General features: G+C 40.3%; 1 protein-coding gene across 3 annotated transcripts in view; it reads right to left on the bottom strand.

Annotated features, from left to right (window-relative positions):
* Nucleotides 1–23,820, bottom strand: part of ppp3cca (protein phosphatase 3, catalytic subunit, gamma isozyme, a) — a 39,763-nt gene that overhangs the window by 14,152 nt on the left and 1,791 nt on the right. For all 3 annotated transcript variants that reach the window (XM_033620352.2, XM_033620353.2, XM_033620351.2), the window contains exons 2-9: nt 17,607–17,804; nt 15,131–15,255; nt 6,703–6,814; nt 3,348–3,493; nt 3,106–3,245; nt 544–621; nt 364–458; nt 131–256 (exon numbers count right to left, since the gene is read on the bottom strand). In XM_033620352.2, coding sequence (XP_033476243.1) covers nt 131–256; nt 364–458; nt 544–621; nt 3,106–3,245; nt 3,348–3,493; nt 6,703–6,814; nt 15,131–15,255; nt 17,607–17,804 — 1,020 coding nt within the window. The remainder of the gene's footprint in view (nt 1–130; nt 257–363; nt 459–543; nt 622–3,105; nt 3,246–3,347; nt 3,494–6,702; nt 6,815–15,130; nt 15,256–17,606; nt 17,805–23,820) is intronic.

Genomic DNA, 23,820 nt, shown 5'->3' with positions numbered 1-23,820 from the left:
AATTTCATAGAGAAAAAAATCAGAGTTCCTGAGTGAGTCTGGGTCTGTATGTTCCACAAATCGAGAACCATAGGTAACTCAAGACAGGCTTCATTTCTGGCTTCCATCCACACTTAAACAACAAACGTACCTTTCTCTCCAACAAAAGGCAAAGACCACGTGAAGACATCCATAAAGTTGGGCAACCAGTAAGGGTGGGGGGAGCAGTTGAACTGTCGGATATTCATCACGTTGTTCTCATATTTTAATACAGCAGCTAGGATTGACAGAGGGAAAGAGATGGGAGGAGAGATTCAAGGACTGAAGCCTGGTAAATACAAGAAAGAAACAATGACAATGAGAGTGAGAAAAAAAGGCAGAAACCTTTGTTGTTGTAGACGTCTAGGTAATTTGGAGCTGAAAAGATTGTGATTAATGAAGGGAAGCCTGTGGTCTGGCTTTTTCGGTACATCCGATACCTGTTAGGCCGCAAAAAATAAGACTTTTCAACATATTCTATATTATAATATGCTGAATGAATCAAAAAGCAGTAATGCTACTTACCCGGCATCCTGTGCTTCATGAGCTCTTATTACTGACAGCAGATTATTGTTTACCAAAAAGTCACAGACTGCTGAGTAACTGCAGAGAGAAAGAAAACCAGAGAGAGAGACAGACCTATTAAAACACTGAGTTGAGGTCAAAGCTTATTACAGACTTAAACCATTAAAGGAGCAGCATGAGACCACTTATGACTTCACTGACTGTCATTTGCTTATAGAAATACATTCATATTTATTCTCAGCATGCCGTGCCCTCTGGCCTGCTGAGCTAGGGGTTTAAAGATGCTAAGCATCCAGACCCTGGTATTTATGGGCTTTGCTGGCCTGTCCAGAAGCTGGGGAACGTCGCCCCAGAGCAGATGAGCTCAGCTGGATGAGGGTACTTAAGGGTTTTCATTGACTTCCCTTCCTCCTCCACTCTACTAATCCATCAGGAAGAACAAGAAAAATGTGTAGGCAACAACATGGCAGAGACAGACATCAGGCTAAGATGAATGGTTTCTGACATTAACTGCTTCAGTAGATTTTAGACCAAGACATGATTTGATTGAACTGGATATGTGTAAATACATGACTAAGTCTGTTTAATAGCTGGTTTAAACTAGTGATCTACTAAATGGTTGGCATAATTAAAATTCAAGGGATGTCTTGGTGTGATAATCAGTTATGAAGAAACATTTGTAACACTGTCTAATCAAACATAATGACCCATTAACAGCAAATCACTGTAGCGAGCTGAAACACATCTTACAGGAGATCATATGGTATCAAACTACACTGCCAATTCTTTTTTAGAAAGGAAATATCTAATTATGCCAGGTTAACTGACATTAGAGGGTCATTTGGTCGTACATAATGGGACATTTTGTGACACATAAATTAAAAACTTTATATTGCATTACAATGTAAACATATACACATTTACATTGTGTACACAACAGCATTTTAACAGACTATCTGTCAGGATCTATTACCTGTTTTACTCTCCTCTTACTTAGAGGGACAATGCTAACATGCTGATGTTCAGTAGGTATGACATTCACTGTTCTCTAGGGGTGACCCCAAATAGTTGACCATTTGACAATTTGATCTAAGAAGCCTGATTTGACTGCCAGTCAGATGGTTGCAAGGCATGCGTGGCATGGCATGTCACAGGTGCAGGAAAATGTGGTTATGAAACAAAGGATCATTCCATTTGGGATATATAGGGGTGCTGAATGTCTAATTTTGTATAGAATTGTTTAGCTTCTCCCAATAACTCAAGATGGACAGCCCATTTTGGTATAAATTCATTTATCAGAGCACTCCCATAAGAACTTAGCCAAGTACTACTTATTTTTTGAACTTGTGAACGATTCTATGCTAAAATCAGTGAGGGAAGGTGTGTACAACAGATGTTTGTGACTTGCATCTCACTTTCTCAAAAAAGTCAAAAGTTCCGTTTACAACCATGGAAAGCAGGAACCAAACTAAGTGAAGTTTTTTGTCTTGCCTCTCTATCAATGTTCTCTGCCCCCTTTCAGTACTGGGTGCAGTACTGCTGCAGCACCTACTCCTACAAATGGATGGAATATGACCGACAGATATAAACATCCCATGAGATGTCCTGCTAACGTGTCTAAATATTTTCTCAAAACATCTTGTAGCATCAGGATTGGCACTAAGCCCAACTCCTACAGTAAGTGATTGTACTCAGATCAGCAAATGAAGCTGTTCTCACACCAATAGCTGAATCCCAGAAAGTTTGGCACCAATGCTCTTTAACTTTTCTAAAGGAAGGAGTAAAAAATACCTCCTGTATTAAAGATGTTGACATGCTTGGCTATGTGGTGACTATGTAAACTGGGACTGGGAAATCATGACCAAGACAATAGTGTAGTGAGACAGATATAAGACGAAGACATTGAGGGGTTGAGACTGAGTCATGACTAAGACCAGACCACTGCAGGACACATTTATGACCATAGGATCCTTCAAATCAGAAAGACCCACATTCTAATAAAAACACCCACAGAAAACAAATTAAAAATCCTTGTCATTCACCTCTTTTATTGTGGTGTATGTGCTTAGAGACCTTCAAAAAGTGGTCTTGTGACCAGTCTCAAGACCAAAACCAATCTGAAGACCAAAACACTGGACTGAGAAGGTGCTATTCTCTTTAGCACATAACTACCAAACTGGTCTTTCCCATTCTGATCAAGCAGTTTGAATCTGTTAACCTATTTAATAAAAGTCATATTTAATGTGGTAACCTATTTTAAACAAGCTGTGCCAACCTGTTTTGAGAGGGCCATTTTTGAAAGTGCCTCAATCAGCTGTTTGACCTACAAAATAAGAAAAGCTACATCCTCTAACCTGTGTGATGAAGCCTATTTTCTATTTTATCATCATTTATCATCATTTTGTAGTTGTTTGAGATTGGTCCACTAGCAGTCCACTATTTGATAAAATCACTTGTTTATATTATAATACAGTTGTGTCAGTTGTGAGAGTTTGGTAATGATGTGCCTGTACAGTTAAGTGACGCTGCAGGAGTGATGAAGGCAGCAATGTGTTCTAATACCTGAAAAAGTAAGAACAGCCTCTGACGGAGTTATGGTTGAAGTGTTCTGTTGTCTTTTCACTGCCATAGTCCTCACCAGGGTCAGCCCAAATCAGGTCACACATTGGCCCGAATGCTGGAGGCTCTTTAAACCTGTCTAACTGTTGAGGACAAAACACAGACACACGCTCAGCAGAGATACTGTGAGGTTTAGGTCATTTCAGTACAAAGAAGCATTTAACAAGGAGCAAACAATCACTTACTTTCCTTATGTCGTCTAGGCAGTTGATTTCTGGTGAAAGACCGCCGTGTACACATAGGAACTGTTGGTTGAGCAGGGCAGCAAGGGGCAGGCAGTCAAAGGCCTCCATACAGGCGTCATACACCCGTTCAGAGTATTTAATTTTACCTGCAGCAAACACATGGCGACAGCACAAAATATGGTTCATTTTTGTAGCTCTTCCCATATACGAATAATCAGTAATAAAGTAATTCTTTATCAAAAACATAGCCACAAATGGCAAAACTTTTGTTGCATCTGCTTCTTCAGCAGATATCAAGATTTGTCAGATGTGTAGTAAAGAAGAAACGCAGCTCCTCTGCCAGTAGGCCAGCAGAGGAGTAGCAGGACAGATGATTGTTTCCAGGCAGCGTCTGCAGTGTCACTTGCACAACACTGCAGGTCAGATCAGGGCAGGAGGAAGTCCGCTCCTTATAGGGCAGGAGCAGCCAGAACACAGCCAGGACAGTACAATGTGGGTGGTAAAGACTGAACTTAAGACCTGAGTACCAAGTGAGTGCTGCATTCATGTTACAGAGAAAAATCTGTCGATTAAAGCTTTGCACTTGAAATGAGCGCGCTTTTATCATTTAGCCTGCGGATACTTTGAGTTTAGTGACTGACAGCTTTCTGTGGTCTGTAGTTGCATATGTGTACACAATAATGTAGACATTTTTAAATAACAAATGATGTGTTTAAATAAAACAACATCATCATGCATCAAACAATTCATCTTAAAATTAATTCTGCCTAATCCTTCTTAGGTGTGAAGACAAAATGCCACCCACCTACACTTGTTTGGATAAGAAATCAGTTAGAGAAAGTTAAGATTCACTCTTAGGCGATCTACTGTTTTATCAGGGCTGGCGGCCATTCATCACCCATGTTGAGAACTGCAAGTTAGATAGTGTGAAACTGTCTGAATGTCAATGTTGCTGAAATGTGCAGCAAAGCTGACTAAAATATATCTGTTGAAAGCAGTCATTCATGGTTGAGGCATAATACATTTGTATAGGTTTTTGTGACTACACATTACCACTGTTTCAATTCAATTTTCAGTTACAATTAATTCTTTCTTGGACTTTTCTCTTAGACTGCTATGGTGTATTTATTTGATTCTTTATTTAATCTTTCTTAATTTTTTTCCTAACAATTTTTTTTTGTTGAATGAAGACCTACTGTAGCTTCTAACTGTAATATATTTTATACAACACTGGCTTCCAACAAGTTCAGATGATGATAAAAACAAGATAATCTAGATAAAACGATAACTGTACTGCATTCTGTTCTGCTATGCTGCTACCTTTTTGTCTTGTGATTAAAATCCAGCGCACCTCTTTCCTTTGCAGTGATGCGCTCAGTGTTGCTAACTTGGCCACTTTCTCGCTAGATTTAACGACTTTTCTGACTGCCTGGTGACTTCATTTCTCAAAATAAGCCGTTGCCACTGCAACTGCTGCAGGTGCAGCTTATTGAGCACTCGTTACTTTGCAAGGCGGAGCTCTGAGGATGGCTGCTAACATTCTATTTATGATGGCATCACTTGTAAATTAGTAGAACAGGAAAAAAACAGACTGGAAGGAGAGTCCTTCTCCCAACAGCGTTCTGACAGCCTCCCACTGCAGGTTTGGACCATGCCAAAGTAAGACCGATACAGAATGTTTATTGCTGCAAATATTCAACCACACTCGCATATACTGTACATTGTAGACAATACAGTATGGAAGCATATGGTTTGCTACAATATGCCTTTATGTGTGCATTAATCAGTCTGTTGGGCCTGCTCTGTAAAAACGAGCGCAAGCTGCATTTCAGGAATTATCAACAGGTCAGAGTCTCATCCGGGGATGTTTTTTTTAATAGGCAGACGCAAAAGTTAGTGCTGCCCTGGTTCCCTCGTCAAAAAACCAATGGGATTTTTCCACTGGATTTTGGATTCTTGCAGAAAATTACTTAAGTTTATGATACTCACATTTTCTTTGGCAAGACAATCTTTACAAATGTACACATTTTTGAAGCATAAATGCAATTGCCAGTAGTAAAAACCTTACATTAGGCTTTCAACGTCGCCGTCACAAGTTAGCTACTATCATTTGTAAGACATGTAAAGGCTTCAAATTCCTGGGGGTGGTGGGTGGTAATTTACTGACAAGTTTCCTGACAAGTTATTAAATTTCTCTGTTGTGGTCACACTTGTAATCATCTTCAACTACAGTAGCTAATCTCTCAGACAAATCTATGATATTACCCAGTGTGATACCACAGTGCTTAAATGATTAGTCATTTTAGCAATGTTTAAACTAAATAATATCAAGAAACAGAATTGCTAATAGAAATTAAGGTTCATCACATCCAGTTAATAAGCACATTAGACTCCTACCAAAAAATAGGCACCACACTGATGCAATTTAACCAACAGTCACTGATGAGGAAGCCCTATAAACTCAAAATAATGAGTTCTGTGTATTCATGCAGTCTTCCAAGAGAAAATCACAAAACATGTAAGAATCAATTATTTTTTCTACCCCTACTGCTTTATCTGCTCATTTAGTTCACACTTTTACTCTTGACTGCTATGGCTATGGAAAAAAAGGTTTAATTTTGTTAAGTATTACACCTGCCAAAAATGACCACAACCTAAACCACTGAAAGGTGTTATAATGTGTAACGATACAGTCTGCGTGTGTGCACAGATGAGGTGGTATGTAGGTGGGGGGAGATGTAGTAAGCGAAATCTATTAGCAGCTGGCAAGGTTGTCTTTGCCGTCTGCCAAAGTGTCTTTGTTTTTGACTTTGCATACTAATGTCTCCACACCTGCTTCATACACGCACACACACAGATTCACACACTCAACTGTCACAGATTGAAACCAGTGAGTATGTGCAACTGTCTGAAAAGCATCAACAGCATGCCTGGCTGCTCTCCATGCTTCAGCAGTTTATCATCTGTAACATGAAAAGGAAAAGGCTTCATCTTCTCTGCAGAGTCTGTAACACTGATGAAGTGCCACATCATGTGATGGGACTTCCTGATCCCACAGATACTTTTTGACAAACATGTCCTACTTGTGAGAAGCTAGTCATTTTATAAGGGGACTCACAGTTACAGTTTCTTTATTCCCCATTTGGTTGTATGCGGCCAGGATGATCAATTAACCTGCAATAGTGACTGCAAAAGCAATCCTGTACTTACACTGGAAGTACAGTGCCATACCCTCATACCCAAGCATTGTGTGAAGTCTGAAACCTGATTGATACAGACCACTCTGAAGTAGTACAGAAAGCCTAGGTGCACGTAAGACTGGCCTTCACATGGCTGAGAGAAGCACTGCACTTACATTCCTGTTTGAAGGTGAAGTACTCTGTGAGGTGTCGGCACTCGTGGTTCCCACGCAGGAGGAAGAGTGTGGTGGGGTGGTTGATCTTGAGCGACCAGAGGTAGAGAACACACTGTGAGGATGGACAGCAAGAGAAAAAAATGTGGAAAGAGGGGAGAAGGAACAGTCAAAGATGTGTACCAATGATTATGCACAGACCTTGAAAGTGGAAGCTGTGAAAGTGCTTGTATAATTTTTTCTCAGCATTTAAGGAGATGCTGACAAGTTTCCAGTGCTCTCTTTTGCTACCCATGCAAGTTGTTTCAGGGCTGTGCTGTTCACATTATTGCAGAGGACTGCAGTAATATGAGCTTTTTCAAATAAAAGAAATTGCATACTCCCACACACTTTACTCTGCTTCATTTGTCTGTGTTTCAGTCCGACGGTGACCTTGCTCAAGGTAAGCTAGCTTAAGTGCCAGTTATGCTTTGTATTGCACTGACAGTCTACAAGAGATTTTTTTTAAAATGAAACCAAATTAATTCCTGTCATATGGAAATCCATTCACACTGTGCCATCAGGGGCTCTAAACACAGATTTGATTAACTACGGCGTGCTACAGAAAAATTTGCTTTTCCTTCACATTTTCATCTTAGAAGCAAACAGAATATATATTTCTCTGGCCTGATTTAAGGCTCTTATTAAACCAGAACTATCGCCTTGTGTTTGTATGCTTCTGCAAACCAGTCAAGTTGCATTTACCGTTTACATCCATGTTTGTGAAAACATGGATACTTCACAAACATCTTCCCCCCGGCAGCACAGAAGATCCAAACAATCAGCACTGTTTTAAGGTGGACACACAATTCAGCATCCGACCAAACATCTCCCCTTCTGTTCCTGAGATATGACATCAGGTTATGGCCAGTGTTTTTGCAGAACATGATGATGTCACAGTGAGGGTGACCTTTGAACTTTTGGATATAAAATGTCATCACTTTTGTGTAAAATTTTGTCATAAAATGTGGATGAATTCTTAAGTTATGGCCAAAAACATGGTTTGTGAGGTCACAGTGACCTTAACTTTTGAACATCGACCCCCAAATTCTAATCAGTTTATGCTTGAGTCCAAGTGGACATTCGTGCCAAAAAATGGCAAATTCCCCCTAGGACTTCTTGAGATATTGCTTTCATGAGAACGAGATGGACACAAGGTCTATTAACCACCAAATTCTAATCAGTGTATCCTTGGCTCAAAGGGGATGTTTGTGCCAAATCTGAAGAAACTCAAGCTGTTCTTAAGAAACTGCATTCACAAGAATCAGAGACGAGGTCACAGTGACCTTGACGTCTGAGCTATGACTACCAAAATCTAATCAGCTCATCATTAAGTCCAAGTGGACATTTGTGCCAAATATTAAAAAAATTCCTGCAAGGCGTTCTTGAGATATCGCGTTCACGAGAATGGGATGGACAGACGGAAAATATAATGTCCCTATCCGAGGATATCGCTGGCACAGAAGCATAAAAACATATGTATGTGTAAGAAGCAGACCAAAATTTACAATCCAAATGAACCTTCTTCCTCTCCTGTATTTACACAAGGCATTGCTAAATAGCTGCCACTTGCCACTCTTAGCCCACTCCTCTAACATGCACCAACCATGGCCTGCTATTAAGTCGCTGGAACAAGATGCCAAGGTAACCAGAATCAGCAGGTGTGTATTCACAGAAGTGACAAAAAAGGATGGTGGAGCCTAGACTACCTTGTTTTATTCTCTTCCATTGCTGGGAGGAATAGTGAACTGTGCAGTGCAAGTAAATGTGTAGTGAGGGCTGTCTGTGTGACTTGATCTCTGGTGTGCGGAGGCAGACACAGGGACATGGCTTAGAGTGGCTAAAAGCTGACATGGGTTTTAATGAGAGCCCTCTGCTCTCTTTTAGCCAGTCACTGTGTGTTCGAGCCTGGACTGGGGGTGGCAGACAAAGGAAATGGCACCAAGCTTTTGTGTGGCAGACATGAACTCTGGCTACCTTCATCTCAAACCCAGACACACATGCTGTATGTAAAACCATGCACACACACTTCAGCCTGGTGTGTAAAGGGTCTGGGCTGGGGCTGGGAGTGTTGGTAAATTCTCTTTGATCCAACAGAGTGTGTCTATGGACTAAGTAGATACAGAGGGGCTTAGAGAAAGAAATGGATTGCTCACATGCACTGAATTTAGACTTTGGCAAACTGCTGGCCTGCAAAGGTAATACGCTACTTCAAGGGGCTACACTGACTCTCTATGTTACTAAGGTAACCACATCCTGATGTCCCTTTTCCTATATCTGTCTTATGTGTTACTGAAGTGAGCTCAGTGGCCTTCCTTTGAAATGCAGAAAATTTTCAGCCCTGTTAGCGACAGAAAATAGCAAGAATTTGGCGCTTTTAGGCTCTTCTGTTTTGTGGTGACTTTACATCAGCAAATCAGGCGAAGCTGCTTCCTCTGATATGTAGAAAGAATTAGCCATACAGTTCATACAGTCTATTCCATAGTGTACTTATTTGACTGTAATCATACTTCTGCCTGAGCCTGAGCACTGATTTGACCAATAAAGGGCTGTAGCTGATGATCATTTTGATTACTGATTAACATGCTAATTTTTTCCATCAAATATCTATGCAGGATTTGCCTAGAAAATAATGCATGGACTCATTAAAAACAAAAAATCCTTCTTAAACATCACTTATGACTAAGGCTGGGTATTGGTACTTGATACCTTTATGGTATTTGACTGAAATAACCTGGTACCAACTACTAGTACAACCCATACAGTCTGGTGTGGTGAAGTTGAGCATGCTGTATTTGAAAGAGTAGGCAGTACAGCATGCCAAGATGCCACTAAAATGTTCGATGTATGGCTATGCTACTCACCTAAATATTTCCAATCACATTATGGGTATTCATAAGTGCTATATCGTAGGCAAGTGGACTTGCTTGCGTATTTTGAAGACGTTTCGCCTCTCGTCTTATATTTTGAAGACTTAAGCAAGTCCAGTTGCCTACGATATAACACTTATGAATACCCATAATGTGATTTGAAATATTCAGGCAAGCAAGTCCAGTTGCCTACGATATAGCACTTATAAATATCCATAATGTGATTGGAAATATTTAGGCAAGCAAGTCCAGTTGCCTACGATATAGCACTTATAAATACCCATAATGTGATTGGAAATATTTAGGCAAGCAAGTCCAGTTGCCTACGATATAGCACTTATAAATATCCATAATGTGATTGGAAATATTCAGGCAAGCAAGTCCAGTTGCCTACGATATAGCACTTATAAATACCCATAATGTGATTGGAAATATTCAGGCAAGCAAGTCCAGTTGCCTACAATATAGCACTTATGAATACCATGGCCTGGATGACTGAGAAGCTTCACTGACATTATGGGTATTGAACGAAATACAAAAAAACCAAGGTATCAAAGGAAGTACTGCAGTGCCCATCAGTATCAGTTTAAGGTTCTGGTATTTGGTACTGGTACTTTGATTTTTAAAGGATACCCAGCCCTACTTATGACCTACTACAAGTGTGTGGCGGTGTATCTATCTGCAGATATCTGCCTGAATTTCAATATTTTCTTCTTATTTTGTTGTGTTTGGGACATTACTGAGGTTAGGACTTTTTTTTTTTTTTTTTTTAAAAAGTAGCCACCAGGGGCCAGATCATTAACAGCAAGCATCCAAAAGAAAATTGTGGGCTCAGTGCGAAAAAACACTAATACAGCGAGGCGAAACATCAATCTGGGGATGGCTTTCACTTTCACTTTTACTGGTGTGTGTTTACAAAAGTAACCAACAATTCCTAAATGGTATACCTCCAGTCACTAAAATATTTAGTCTAAAAATGTCAGAAAATAATAAATTTTGCAGTTTAGTTCACCTCCGCTTAAGGCGGCATACTCAGAGTCCTTATTTTACCTTACCATCAGTCCAAAACCCATGAAATCCACCTTACTATCATATATCTGCCCAAACTGGAACTAGACCATGTTTGTCATTTTGGAAAAAAAAAAAAAAAAAACACTTAAAAAAAATCAACGGAGTATCAAATAGTTGCCAATCAATGTGGCAATTCAACAATTCAACACTGCTTGTGTGTAGGTAAGGGGCAAAAGCTCATTCAATGCCAGGTACTCTTAAAAAAAAAATAAATCTGAAAACCTCTTTACAGGCTAAATGACACAGCCCTCCAGGCTATCTTGTTTTTAATTATATTAGAATAATTACTTGACTGCATATCATGTAAGCATAATACAGTATGTTCCATTAGTTGCTCCATGCTAGTTCTGACGCAGTGTTGACAGCAGGATGTACACACTAGGCACTCTGATCACACCCATGCTTCAACCGAAGCGGGTGGAGGACACTGATAAGCACTGTGGTTCTGACTGCTGAACTGTTCTTCCACTGGAGAAGAGGTCATTCCCCTCTTCTGGGTTGACAATGTTTACAGTGTCACTTCTCTATAGCAATACACAGGGAAATAATCCCAGTGCCAATTTATGACGTCCCTCAATGGGCACACACCCTAAATCGACATCAGCCCATCATTCCCTATGCTGTTTCAGTCCACTTCTTTCATCTGTGACATTTCACCCACCTCTGTACGACCCAGTGCACATCAAAAGCCCCCACAGAGTGGTCAAAATGTTAGCATAGTGCTTTGCTGGCTTTTAAATACAGCCCACTCCACACACCATCCACCCTTGTCCTTTACAAATATTCCTATAGGTATTGCTACAATCTAGAATATGTCCTCAGGATGGTACAAACAAATTATTAATTAAACAACAACAAATGGATCAGGACTGCCTGACAAGGCAAAGAAAACTTGACAAGCAGTAAATAACTACCTTCCGCACCAGGCAGACCAAAACAAAGAATATATTTGCCTTTCCCACATCACTTATGAGAATACTCCACATTTGGCATTGCAGTGTTTAAACACGGTCAGTTCAAAGCTGTGGTTGGTAACTTACATGAAAATATCTCTTTGTCATTTCTGCTGATGCTGTCACTATATCGTGACAGTAGTACATGACAAAAAACAACAACACGTTTGTCTGCCTCCTTTCAGTGCTCCTAATGGCAATTTGGAAGTATTGACTGGGCCTGAACAAAAACGACCAATCACGGCCTTACTGTCCAGCGTACTATTTGCTGTAAAATGAGAACGTTTGCTCATCACTTGCTTTTTTCACACAGGCGAGGTGGATTCTTGCAAATGCCATGAAAAGCACTACGAGGAGGAAGAATATGATTTTTTTTCCACAGACTGTCTGTCTCATGTACTACTGTGTGGCTATAGTAACAGTTTCTGCAAAAATGACAAAAATGTATTTTTATAAGTTACCAACTGTAACTTTAAACACATAATGGCTCAAAATCAATACAGCAGAACCAACATTTTGTCTGTTTTTATTCCAAGCATGCCCCGGTGAGCAAGTGGCTCAATTTTGAGCAGTAAAACCCCTTTAGCATTGTTGACTGTCATCACTGCTAGCTATGTTACCACTGTTAGCAGTGTCAGCATGGCCAGTGGTGCCAACATAGTAGACAATGCTAAAAGGGTTTTGCGGTTCAAAACACTTACTCAACCTGGGGGGCACCAGAGGGTAGGCACAATGTTTTAGCAGGAATACACTCCACTACTGTAACGGCATTACCAATTGTAATCCCTGAATAAGCAGCAAAGCTAGCTAGCTAACGTTAGTTTCCTCCCAGTCTACGGTGGTGCACACTGCAAAGTGACCAAGACACCAATGGGGAGAGAGTTTGGGCAGTGGACATGTTGTCACATGTTAACCTGGCTGGCTGCTTGTCCGTCAGCAAAGCTAACATAAGCTAAACAAAAGGCAAGACGTTTATATCACAAAACATTACAATTTTATCACCTCTAACTAGACAGTGCTCTGAAATGCAGCCACAAAGCTCACTGAGTCAAAGGAGTGCTGGACCAAAAGGAAAGGCCTCTTGTATTTCATGTCTTTTGTTTTTCTTAAAAATTAACGGATTGGTTACAGGTTAATGGGTGTTGAGCTTTCAAAAGTAAAACGAACTGAAACTGACATCCCTACCCACAATGCAACCTGACCACCAACAGTTTGGTCAGAGATTTATGTGTGTTATGGCTAATGTAGCCTGAAGCCACTATCATAAAGCAGAGATGAGGAGCGGGCTACAGAGGTCAGAGTTCACGTCTTTCTAACTCACACATTGTGAATTTTTTTCACTCTCCAACTTGTAGTCTTCAGCTCCAACCAACACTGACTTCGGTGACATCATTTAGGGCAATAGTTCAGACTTCACAGAGCTCCTTTCAGAGTCAGAAAAGGCTTTATTAATGCAGTGGTATTTAGTAGTATGCCCCAAGATCTGTAAACAGACTTTGATGTGTAAAATCAACTCTGTACCGCACTGTAGCGCAAACTACAAGGCCTCATGCTCCACTATTAGTGCTAAAATCAAATCGAGTCCGTAGAAGTTTTCACACAAACAAAAATACTGGCGTTGAGTCAGCAATAATGCAGACATAGTTACCTAAATACAACAACTTACAGATCATTTTTATAACTATATTTTTAATTTGGACTAGCTGATATTATGATCAGTCTATTGTTTCAGCTAATTACAGCTTATGTTTGATGCTTAAAGCTGTACATTTTGGCAGCAAGTTTTAACTAACATACATAAACCATTGCAAAAGTATGATTTTTAGGAATATATCAATACAGGTGAACAGCAGAGGAGAAGGATATACTATAATAGTGTTTTCTATTGATATTTTGGTACCTTTTTTTACCCAGGAAACTGGGTCACCATTGTTAGCGCCATGAATCCAAGCTTACTACAGCCGCCACCCTCCGACCAGGGGTCTCAATAAGGGTCCTGCAGCCAGACTGCAGCTCTGTTCCAATCCTCCGTCTTATTTTTAACCATCTAATAAGCATGTATGAACTGTGCCCTTTGAAGTTGTCATTGAAATAGAATTTCAGACAGCAAAACCCATTTGGTCATTTGGCACCAAAGTAAGATCTTCAAAGCAGCGCTGCAGTAAGCCTTAAATTTTTGTAGCTATTCTGACCCACCATCTTAACCATCCTGAGAATCAGAATGGGGCATAGCACCATCCAGTTTGGTTTACCCTTATCTTATTACATCAACTCTTTTGATACAAATTGCAAGCACTGGCCCTAGTTCAGTTTCACTAAACTAGGATACATGCAGCAGAGTGACAGGAACCAACAACACACCATTAAGTCATATTACATTATGATTCCACTTTTTGACAGAAGTACAGTTTAAGGAGCGCTATATGACATTGATATATATGACAGCCAATGGTGCTAACAGTGCAACAGTGCTAAAAAACAGCAACAGTGCTGACAGAGCTTACGGACATGGGAGGGGTGTACGGTGGGCATTTTGCTTCTGCGAAATTGTCAAGAGTAACGACTGTATAAGGACAGTGTAGAGCAGCGGCCATTGACTAGCCAGTGGGATACACACACAGGAACACACATGCACTCGGACACCATCTACCACAACAGAGAGGCTTGGATACCAACAAACACAGTGTGACTACACTCCTTGCTCTGGGTTCCATTACTCAGCTATATCTTTACGTCCTTTACTTATCACGTCCGCAGCTGTTGGTACCAAAGAGCAGCATGAAAGTCAAGAGCGCGCACTCCAAAGCAAAATCTGGGGACCAAAGCATCCCTAGAAGTACATTGCACAGAACATTGACTAGCAAAAAAAAAACCCCAAAACAAAACAAAAAAACCCAAAACTGCATGACTTTAAGTAATCTCAGTCAAGTCAGGGGTCTCCGACTGAGAATTCAAATCTCCCACTTTCAAGGGGCAGCCCTAAAATATACATATACACCTACACAAATTTTTTTTACATGCATGGAAAAATCTGCAGAACCCATTTGTACTCCACTGACAATGTATTGAAATCGTGAGACAACGCTGTTTAAATTAAATGAAACTGTGAATACTGTTCGTTGTTACACCCTCAGAATATAGCTTGTTCAGCAAACAGTGTGAATGTGTTTTTCTATTTTCTGAAAATAAAAATGAGAATTCCACTATTTAAAAAAAGCTTAGCCGCAACTTGTAAAGGAGAGGCTAAAAGGGAGAATCACATCTTAAGTGTGACATTTACAGATAACTAATGGATGCCCATTCAACCCAACGTATATCAAATCATCTGTGAACCAAACCCAAACTCCCAGTTTGTATTTTTGTTATTGTGTAATGCATTTAAGGTTCCTCACTGACAGATTGAAAGATGTTAACTGCTATCTTCACAATACAACAAATGGTTTTTATTTACCTGTAAAAGTCTTACAAATGAATATACTGGAAGATACAACAACTTACCTCAATACTGAAGTATCCTCGATCTACATAGTCACCGAGGAAGAGATAGCGTGTGTTACTGGGTGATCCCCCCACTTCAAACAACTTCATAAGGTCAAAGAATTGTCCATGGACATCACCACATACTGCCAAAAGACAAAACACAGTGCTGTTAATTGCTCATGAAACAACAGCTAGTAGGGATATTTTAAAAAGTTTTTGTCTAGATGTATGTTGGCATGTGCTGCTCTTTCTTTATTCTAAAATAACAATAGAAGCCTCTTGAATTACATGCAGATTTAAAGTGTTCTGTACATCAACAGGTTTTCCATTCTATTCTAGGCAAATTATTATTTTCTTCTCCATTTTCAAAGTGTGTTTACTGATGTTGATGCTGCTGGAGCAGGAATAACAGTGATGCTGTGACAGTACCAGTTTTTACTCATTTAATCATGGCAGAAGAGGGACGGGTTTTGATTCCATTCAAATGATGTGCCTAAAGTGTTTGATGTTGATAATTGCTGAAGCCACTTAACTTTTTCAAACTGATTCAATGCGTTGATAATCAGCTTTGATGCACTGACTTAACATTGTTACAGTCACGTACTCACTGAGATGTGCTAAGTTCTGAGATCTGACCCCTCTTTGCAATGACAGTACGGAACAATGGGAGCATGGCAAATACTTTTGTACAGTGGTTCCCAAATGGTGGGTTGCGATCCAAAAGTGGGTCACGGGTCCATTCTGAATGGACCCCAAGAGAACGTGTTAAGTTTGTAGACTTTATTTTGAAGTACAGTAAATTTATGGCACATAGCTTTTATTTCAAAAGCGCCATTTCCTGCTGTAGTGAGTGACTGACAGACAGCTACTTCACAGAGACAGCAAACTAGCTTGATGTGGCCAAATGTAAGTATGACATTGAATATATTAAACTGTGTGGACCTTGAACTAATGACGTGAGAAATCTAGACCTCGTGGCTGGACCTGTTGGGAACCACTGCTTTAGAATGACAACACTGGTGTCAGATATGTGCAGATTAAAACCTTTAACAAAAGGATTTAAGATTGTGTGAAATGTGCAAACAACAGAGTACTGTTGGGTCGACATTTTTTTGGGCCAACACGGCATTTAGCAACAAAAAGTCAGAATTTATCCATTGGATATTGGATTATTGCAGAAAATAAGCTCTGGGGAAAACAGCAGTTTATGATACTTACACGTTTTGCTCAGCAAAATAATTTTCACAAATAAACATTACTTTTATGTTTATTGGAGTGTAAATGCAATCGCCAGAAGTAAAAAGCTAACATTTGGCTATAAATGACCTTCACTGCAGTTGCAAGACTTCAACATCGTCACCACAATGAGGCTCTAAAGCTGCCTTCAGTATGATCATGCTCTGTAGTCTCATTTAGCCATGTGATAGCAAGCACCTTTTTTAAAGACACGTGAAGGCTTCAAAATTGACAGTGGTGTATTTAGTGGCATGTTTAGTCTCTAAAGTGTGTGTTAACCACAGACCTTATTTCAGGCATCTAACCAAAACCCCATTCAAAAAACCCACTGACTTTCAGTAAAGGGAACCAGGTGTGCTAACATGCTAACTCATTTCTGTGGTTTAGGACTCATTTCTGCACCACTCTATATTGTGTCTAATATATAACAACAACTGAACTATTAATACTTCTCACTCTTGGGAAAGCTCATTCAAAACAATTAGCATCCTCATATTGTCTCTGCTAACTAGCAAATATTAACCAGCTGCTGTAATCCATCATATACAGTATGTAATATGTAAAGACAAAGGCTGTACTTCAGGTGCTATCTCTCTTTAACACCAGATGACAACAACAGAGAGAAATGATGCTGGCATGCTCTCTCAGTTTTCACATGTCCACAATAATATAATAGCTTAATAAGTTATAAGTTTCATACTTTATGCTAAATAACTTTTGATGAGTTGATAGAAACTGAATAGTATCAAAACTGGAAAGTAGCAAGTCATACATGAGAAAACCCCAGAAAAGAAAGATCAGATTTTGTTGGGAGCTGGTTGGATCTGAGGGTGCTCAATTTAGTGTGTTGGACTGAGGCCATGCTGAGGTCAGCTCAGAGGGAGCAGATATTTTTTGAGAAGTGACTGATGACTGAGTTGACTCCGAGTGCCTGAAAGGCCTTTCGATCTGGCACAGGACTGGGTATACACCAGCTGCCAGTATAGAAAAACACTGAAGCAATGGAATCATGCCTGGCTTGGTGCTGTGTTTACTTTTTATTCAAAACAATCTATGCTGTCTTGGAGTTACTAATGTTGCCTGCATCCAATAGTTACTCTTTCAAACTACTTAACAGGGCATCACTGGAAGAATCTCTGCTGAATCGCCCTGCACGGGAGATTTTTAAACAGTATGTGTATATACTGTATTTTTTAGGACATTTGTCTTTTCAAGGGGGTCAGGGGTCAGAGGGGCCATCACAAGGTCCCCAGCCTACCTGTTATGGGTGCCTCCACTTCCAGCATGCACTTCTCTTGGCGGAGGATGTTGGCCCCATCGTTGATGATCCTTAGAGCAACGTCCTCTTCCACCCTGCCCTCTTTGACGAGGTGGTTGCGGAGCAGCTCAGCGTTGGGCTTGCCATCTTCAAATAGTTCCTTCACAGTTAGCTTATGTTGTGGAGGGTATGGCACAGCTGTTAATGGAAAAATGTAACATCTGTTAGGATAAAGAGGTCGGAGCCAATAAATTGTTTTGGTTTTTTTTGTCAGCATTAAGAGAGGTTGAATTAGTTAAAAAAAACAACTTATTCAAATTGAAAATGTATTCATGAGACAATTAGATGAAGTGCGTTGATGCAAGAAAAGATGGCAGATTTTAGTGTTGTCGCAATACTGGAATTTCTAATAAGAATAACAAGCAATGACTGTCCTGCTTACTCAGTGTCAAAGACCATGGTATGGGCCAGCAGTCCGAAAATGCATACAAGGCACTGTGATTGTGGTTAAAAGGGAGGGCTTCACACACACACATCCAAAAAACTTTTTACAGGTGTTGGATGCAGCATTGAATGTTGGGCCCTATTCACTCCTATGAGAGTTACTCATAAGGTTCAACTGCCGCATATAAAATTACCTTGAAGATCTGGGGATTATAGGCACTACTTCTCCACTGTGCAGCCCATAGAGCAAGGGCACTAGAGATTTATGGTGGCCGAGCTCCCCTGAGCGCAATAGAGCAGCTAACTTCTGCCAGCCATACAGCTAGCTTCCGGTTTAGCACTCTGCTAACTTGAAAGGTAACAAAAAGATTTAATCTTGCAGCTCTTCCAGATTTTCCAAATGTGATCGCACTGAATGGATCAAATCCTGATAGTGAAACAAGAAATTCAATACCATTTTCAATACCATCGGGAAAAAAATGACAATGAAGGCATACAATTTTACATTTTTATAAATTAAAAAATATAACAAGACTATAACACGACAACAATGACTTTGCTTTTCCTGGTCAGTAGCAGAGAACAGCAGAATAAGAGAGAGCGAGAAAGTGCAGCTGATACCATTGATACTGCAAAAAATGAGCATTGAAACCATATCAAATATTCAGAATCCATATGTAGAGGAAGATAGATCGTTTTGGCATTACTAGAAGACATGAGCCTAGACAGAGATGTGGAGAGGGAGAAACGCTCTGCATCTCACGCTGCATCTGCTTAAGTCGTAATCAAGAGAGGCGACATTTGCATTGACTGAGGCAAGATGAAGTTATTGGCACAAGAGGAGGAACGCATACACCTACATGATAATGCCACGCAAGAGATGCATAAGAAAGGCAGTAAGAAGCCCCGCACCTCACTTGACCCACCCTCTCTCAGTAATCTGCTCCGTACCACCTACACAATCCTTTTACCATCATCACTAAAGGTCAGTGCTTTTGAGGCTGAGACCTGAGCGCTTCATGATCAAACCATAGGCAAGTCACAACATCTAAAGCTGCAAAATATATTAATCTCTAATGGGGGATCCAGCAGTAGAATAGTAGTGAAGTTAAGACATCAGACAGCTCTTCTCTGAAAAAATATTTTATACAAACTCACTCATTTGTAATAGCCTACATGTAATATGTAAGCATAATGCAATCCAGTTCTCAGAAATGGAGGATTTATGTATGAAAAGTTGTATGTCTACCATTACTAAATAGGGTAAAATTCAAATTGTCCACAGTGCAGATGGGTAATGTAACACTGGCAGCAGCTCTATCGGCTCATAAAATTGCAGGAGCAGATAGTTACTGACTAAGCTGCACATGTTCAAAACAATAGTAGAGTGTGATCCAAGCCCTCTCACTTCCAGGACTTGCAAGGCAAAAAGGGATTACAGCCGGTATACCTTATACCAGGCCAGGCAGACACACAGCAAATATATTACAGCACCAATTAAGAATGGTGTGAAGCCAGTAAGTTGATTTTTCAGTACTGTCTGAATAACATGCAGAGCCATTGCATAGAAAAGTGCAAAAATACTATGTTATAAACAACTGTCTGCACAGCTATTTAAGTTGGCATAAAAACCTTTGCACACCTTGCCACAGTACACCCGTTTACTGAGAGTTTCATCCCAGATTTCTGATATAATCAAACCCATCCACAGGTCAGTGCACAGGACAGCCTGTGCCATCAACTGTGACATAAATACTTGTATCAGCCTGTGGAAATCAGCACTCCTTGTGCAATAAGCTGTGCCAGTGGCAATGAACAAGTAAGAGGAGAGAGGGAGGCATTCTGAGAATGTTGTCACACCCACACAGAGCAAATCAAAGTGCAATATGAAAAAAAGCGTTAATGAGTTTTTAGTGTGGTGGGTGCATTTGCTAATCAGCGATGCAGTGCTTGAGTGCAGAGGTAACTAATGTATTTCTCACTCAGGACTGCATCTCAGTCTGGACTTGAACATATCAGAGTTTAGAAGCTATAGGTTGATGTTTCTTATGGCTGTTTAAATAAATATTTGACACACACAATGTCAGATTTATTGCTGGTTCGACAAAGCAAAGGCTTTAATTGTGGGACTGCAAGTGGGGTTTGACTGATGCTGTTAATTGATGTTAGCTGGGGCCACAGACTATAGCCTGGTCTGCAATAAAGAAGCTAGAGCACAATCTTAACTTGGCTAGCCTGTGCTGAGGACAAGCTGTCATGCGCTGACCGGTGTGGTATAAATAAACAGTAAGTGCTCCCAGGCCTACGAGGCACGGCCGCGAAGAGAGCTGTAAGCTGAGGTACGAGCCTTAAGAACAGATTAGGTAAAGCCTCTATTAGCAAGGGCTTCCAGATTCAGGGGCAGTTCACTTAAAAGCCTTGTCACACTGAAGGGAAGGCTCCAGGACGAACAAAGCAAACTGTGAAAACATGATGACACTGAATAGGATATATCATGGGCAGGAGATAAGCAGGCTGTGAAGCATTTCAAGCAGACCATGCCTAAAACATTCACGAGCATTTACCTGGAAGCTGGCAGTAATTACTTATGCTGGACATTGGCAGAGCTAGCACATTTGGTGCCCTGCACAAGCTTCCCCTGGTGCCCCCCATCACCAAAGGCCCCACAATATGATATTATCAAGATACTTCGGTCATGATACAATATTATTATACAATTTCAAACGTTCTGTGATATGACAAGTACTGCGTTAACATATATTGTGATATATTGCAACTAGGGTTGCAACAATATCATACGGTCTACATTTGCTTATCAACAGTATCAACAGAGAATCTCACCTTTATTTTTGTTAATTTCAAAAGGGAGACTTTTACACATACTTCTATTAAAAAATGGTTTCAAGTTTCAACTGCAGTAAAAAATATTTAACTACAAAAAGCCCTTTCGTTAAGGGTCATTGTAACTGACAGTAATAATAATTTTGTAATACTGTTACACCACAATATTTTCTGAGATTGTTATCGCACTGTGAAAATCTCATACTATAGCAACCCTAATTTCAATTTCTTACCCTTTTTCAACTGTGACTTATGTCCCCAAAGGAAATCTTTGTCAACGGCTGTTTTATCTAATAAGATAAAGTTTTAAAGATAAAGTTTCTGACTTCATAATTTTTATTTAAAAAAAATGTAGCCTATCTAATGAACTGAAAAAAGCAATCGATTTTTTTATTCTGGTAGGCCACTAAAATTTAAATTTGTACTTGCAATATTAATATTGATACTTGGCATCCATGTTGATACAATATTGGCACACAAAATATCGCGATGCACTATGCTCTATCGATTTAATCGATTTATTGTATTTATCACAAACAAAAACAGTGGCTAATGAGAAATCAACACAAATAAACAACTTAGCTAACAAACAAATGATAACAAATAAACAATAAAAGATACAGTATGTGCAATTTTGCAGATTTCGTCTTCTTTTTTCTATTTGTGTACTGCACCACGGATGGCTTTTACTTTTTCATTTTCTCTCACTCTCTCTCATGCTCTCCACATAATCTTCACTCCATCATACCCATCAATGCTGCAGCATGTTCTGACTGTGATGATTACTCTCTAATCAACACATAAAGGTTGATTAGGATGAACTGCATTGCCAGGAATAGGGGTTGTACTGAAGATCAACTGTCAACATTGGATCTTTGGATCGTTTTTCCCGCTTTTGTTCATTTTTTAAATTGCCAAATCATTTACTTGTTTATTTATTTTTTGGGTGCAATTTTTGTGCCACCTAGAGGGTGGCCATCGGTGTCACCTATAGAAAGATCTGCTACTGATGCTGGACTGTGATGCTGGTCTTAATTCCAAAGTTCAGACCACCCCCTCCAACTGAACAGTTGAACCCCCCCCCCCCCAGCTTATAACAATACTAATAAATTCTGGGTAGGTTTGCCTCGACAATCAAGGCTGTACCCGTCTGTTCAAACACAGATACAAATGAATCTCTGGCTGCCAGCAAACAGCATCACTCAAACCAAACAGACTACACTGTGCGGTGAGAGAAAACAACGGTGCAGACAGAGTGAAGCGAGCCGCTCATTTTTTCCGACACATAACCCAACGAAGAAAAAATGTTTTGTTAAAAATAATAAGCTGCCACCGCCCTGAGACTGGCTTCTTTTTAGAGACTGCCTGGCCTAATTAGCATTAATGTTTGATGAACTCCTCAAAACCACAGACACACATTGGGCCACTGCTGCACTGCATCAACACCCACACTGTCTGGCATGACAACAAACGACTCAAGAAACAAAGACACTACTATCTGCCATCCTGCCCATCGAGGATAATGTTTTGGACAGTGATACGAGCCACGGTCTAGAATATATTCGCCATTGTTTCAAAATCAACACAATAGAGGAGGATTGAATTACAAAGATGCGGCTGGGTAGAGATGAATGGGGCAGACTGTGGCTGGGTGAATCATGAAGTCCACTTCAGATTGCTCTAATTATCAGTGAATGTATTACCCTCGCAAGCTAAATAGCCAGGCCTCGGGTTTATTCGTCATCTCTGTCAGTCAATCTTGTGGTGTTGTAGTACGAGCATACATTTCCCTCTGGCTTCTTTGATTTTATTTCAGACACAGATAATCAGGTTGAACACAAAGCAGAAATCCAGTTCAATTTGTATCAAAGTTGACATGAATCTTTGTCTATGGAGATTTCAAAAACCAAATGTAGCCAAACAGAGCTCAGTAAGCACTATACACCTGAGCGTTACACACAGCCTGGGGAGGAAACATCTGATCAAATGATCTGATTGAGCTACCAGGTCAACAGCAATACTCAACAGTGAATGAGCTTAACTGTTGACTTACACAACCAGGGCAGCATTAGTCTACCAGTAAAGCCCTCTTGCAGACACCGTTTACACTGGAAACACCACTGTGACTACCTGCCAGCATAAACAAAGGATCCACTGCTAGGGATTTTAAAGAGTCCACATTTTCAACCTTGCAGTGATAGTGATATTTTACACTAGTAGTTTGCATTATCATATTGCATTTTATTTATCAGTTTCACAAACATGTACTCAAAAAACTGAACTACACATGATGTGGATAACAACAACTTCTCTTTGACTTTCTGACATAGAACCGATGTTGGTTTCGTTTGCACCATGAAGCAAAGCTGTCTTCACTCCAGTCTACAATTCTTCTTCCTCTCTTCTTCCCTGTCACGTTCCTATTCTCTCTCTCCACCATGTGGCTGGCCATGTTGGGAACATCACTGGGGAGATTCTTTCCACAATTAACTCACCCTCTCCCTACTGGCTCACACTTCAGCATTCCAGTCCCCTGGCAGGACACTCTCCCAGTGCCCTTGCAGACAGACAGGGATGTAGGCTGTTGGCATTAAGGAGCAGCGGTGGGTCGTGGCAGGGGTGGAGACCGTGGGGTTGGGTTCTCTCTCTCAGGAACTACCTCAGACTTGGCCTGCCTGTCCTGTCTTAGGGCAGACACAACAAATGGTGTCCTGTATGTCCCAGTGAGGCGGAACAACCTCAGTGTGAAGGAATCCATCTTGTCCAACTCTGCGGGTAACCGGAGCAGACCTTGGGTATTCCCGCGAGTGAGCAACGGCCTCATGAATTGAGATTTCATCCATCCTAAATGTCAGAGATCGGGCACCAATATAGGATGACTTCTCACCTTTGATCTGCCATGTGGTGGTGTATTACATATACCAGCTAT

The sequence above is a fragment of the Epinephelus lanceolatus genome, chromosome 9 (genome assembly GCF_041903045.1).
Source record: "Epinephelus lanceolatus isolate andai-2023 chromosome 9, ASM4190304v1, whole genome shotgun sequence".
In the NCBI taxonomy this organism is placed as follows: domain Eukaryota; kingdom Metazoa; phylum Chordata; class Actinopteri; order Perciformes; family Serranidae; genus Epinephelus; species Epinephelus lanceolatus.
This window is presented reverse-complemented; position numbering and strand designations above follow the sequence as displayed.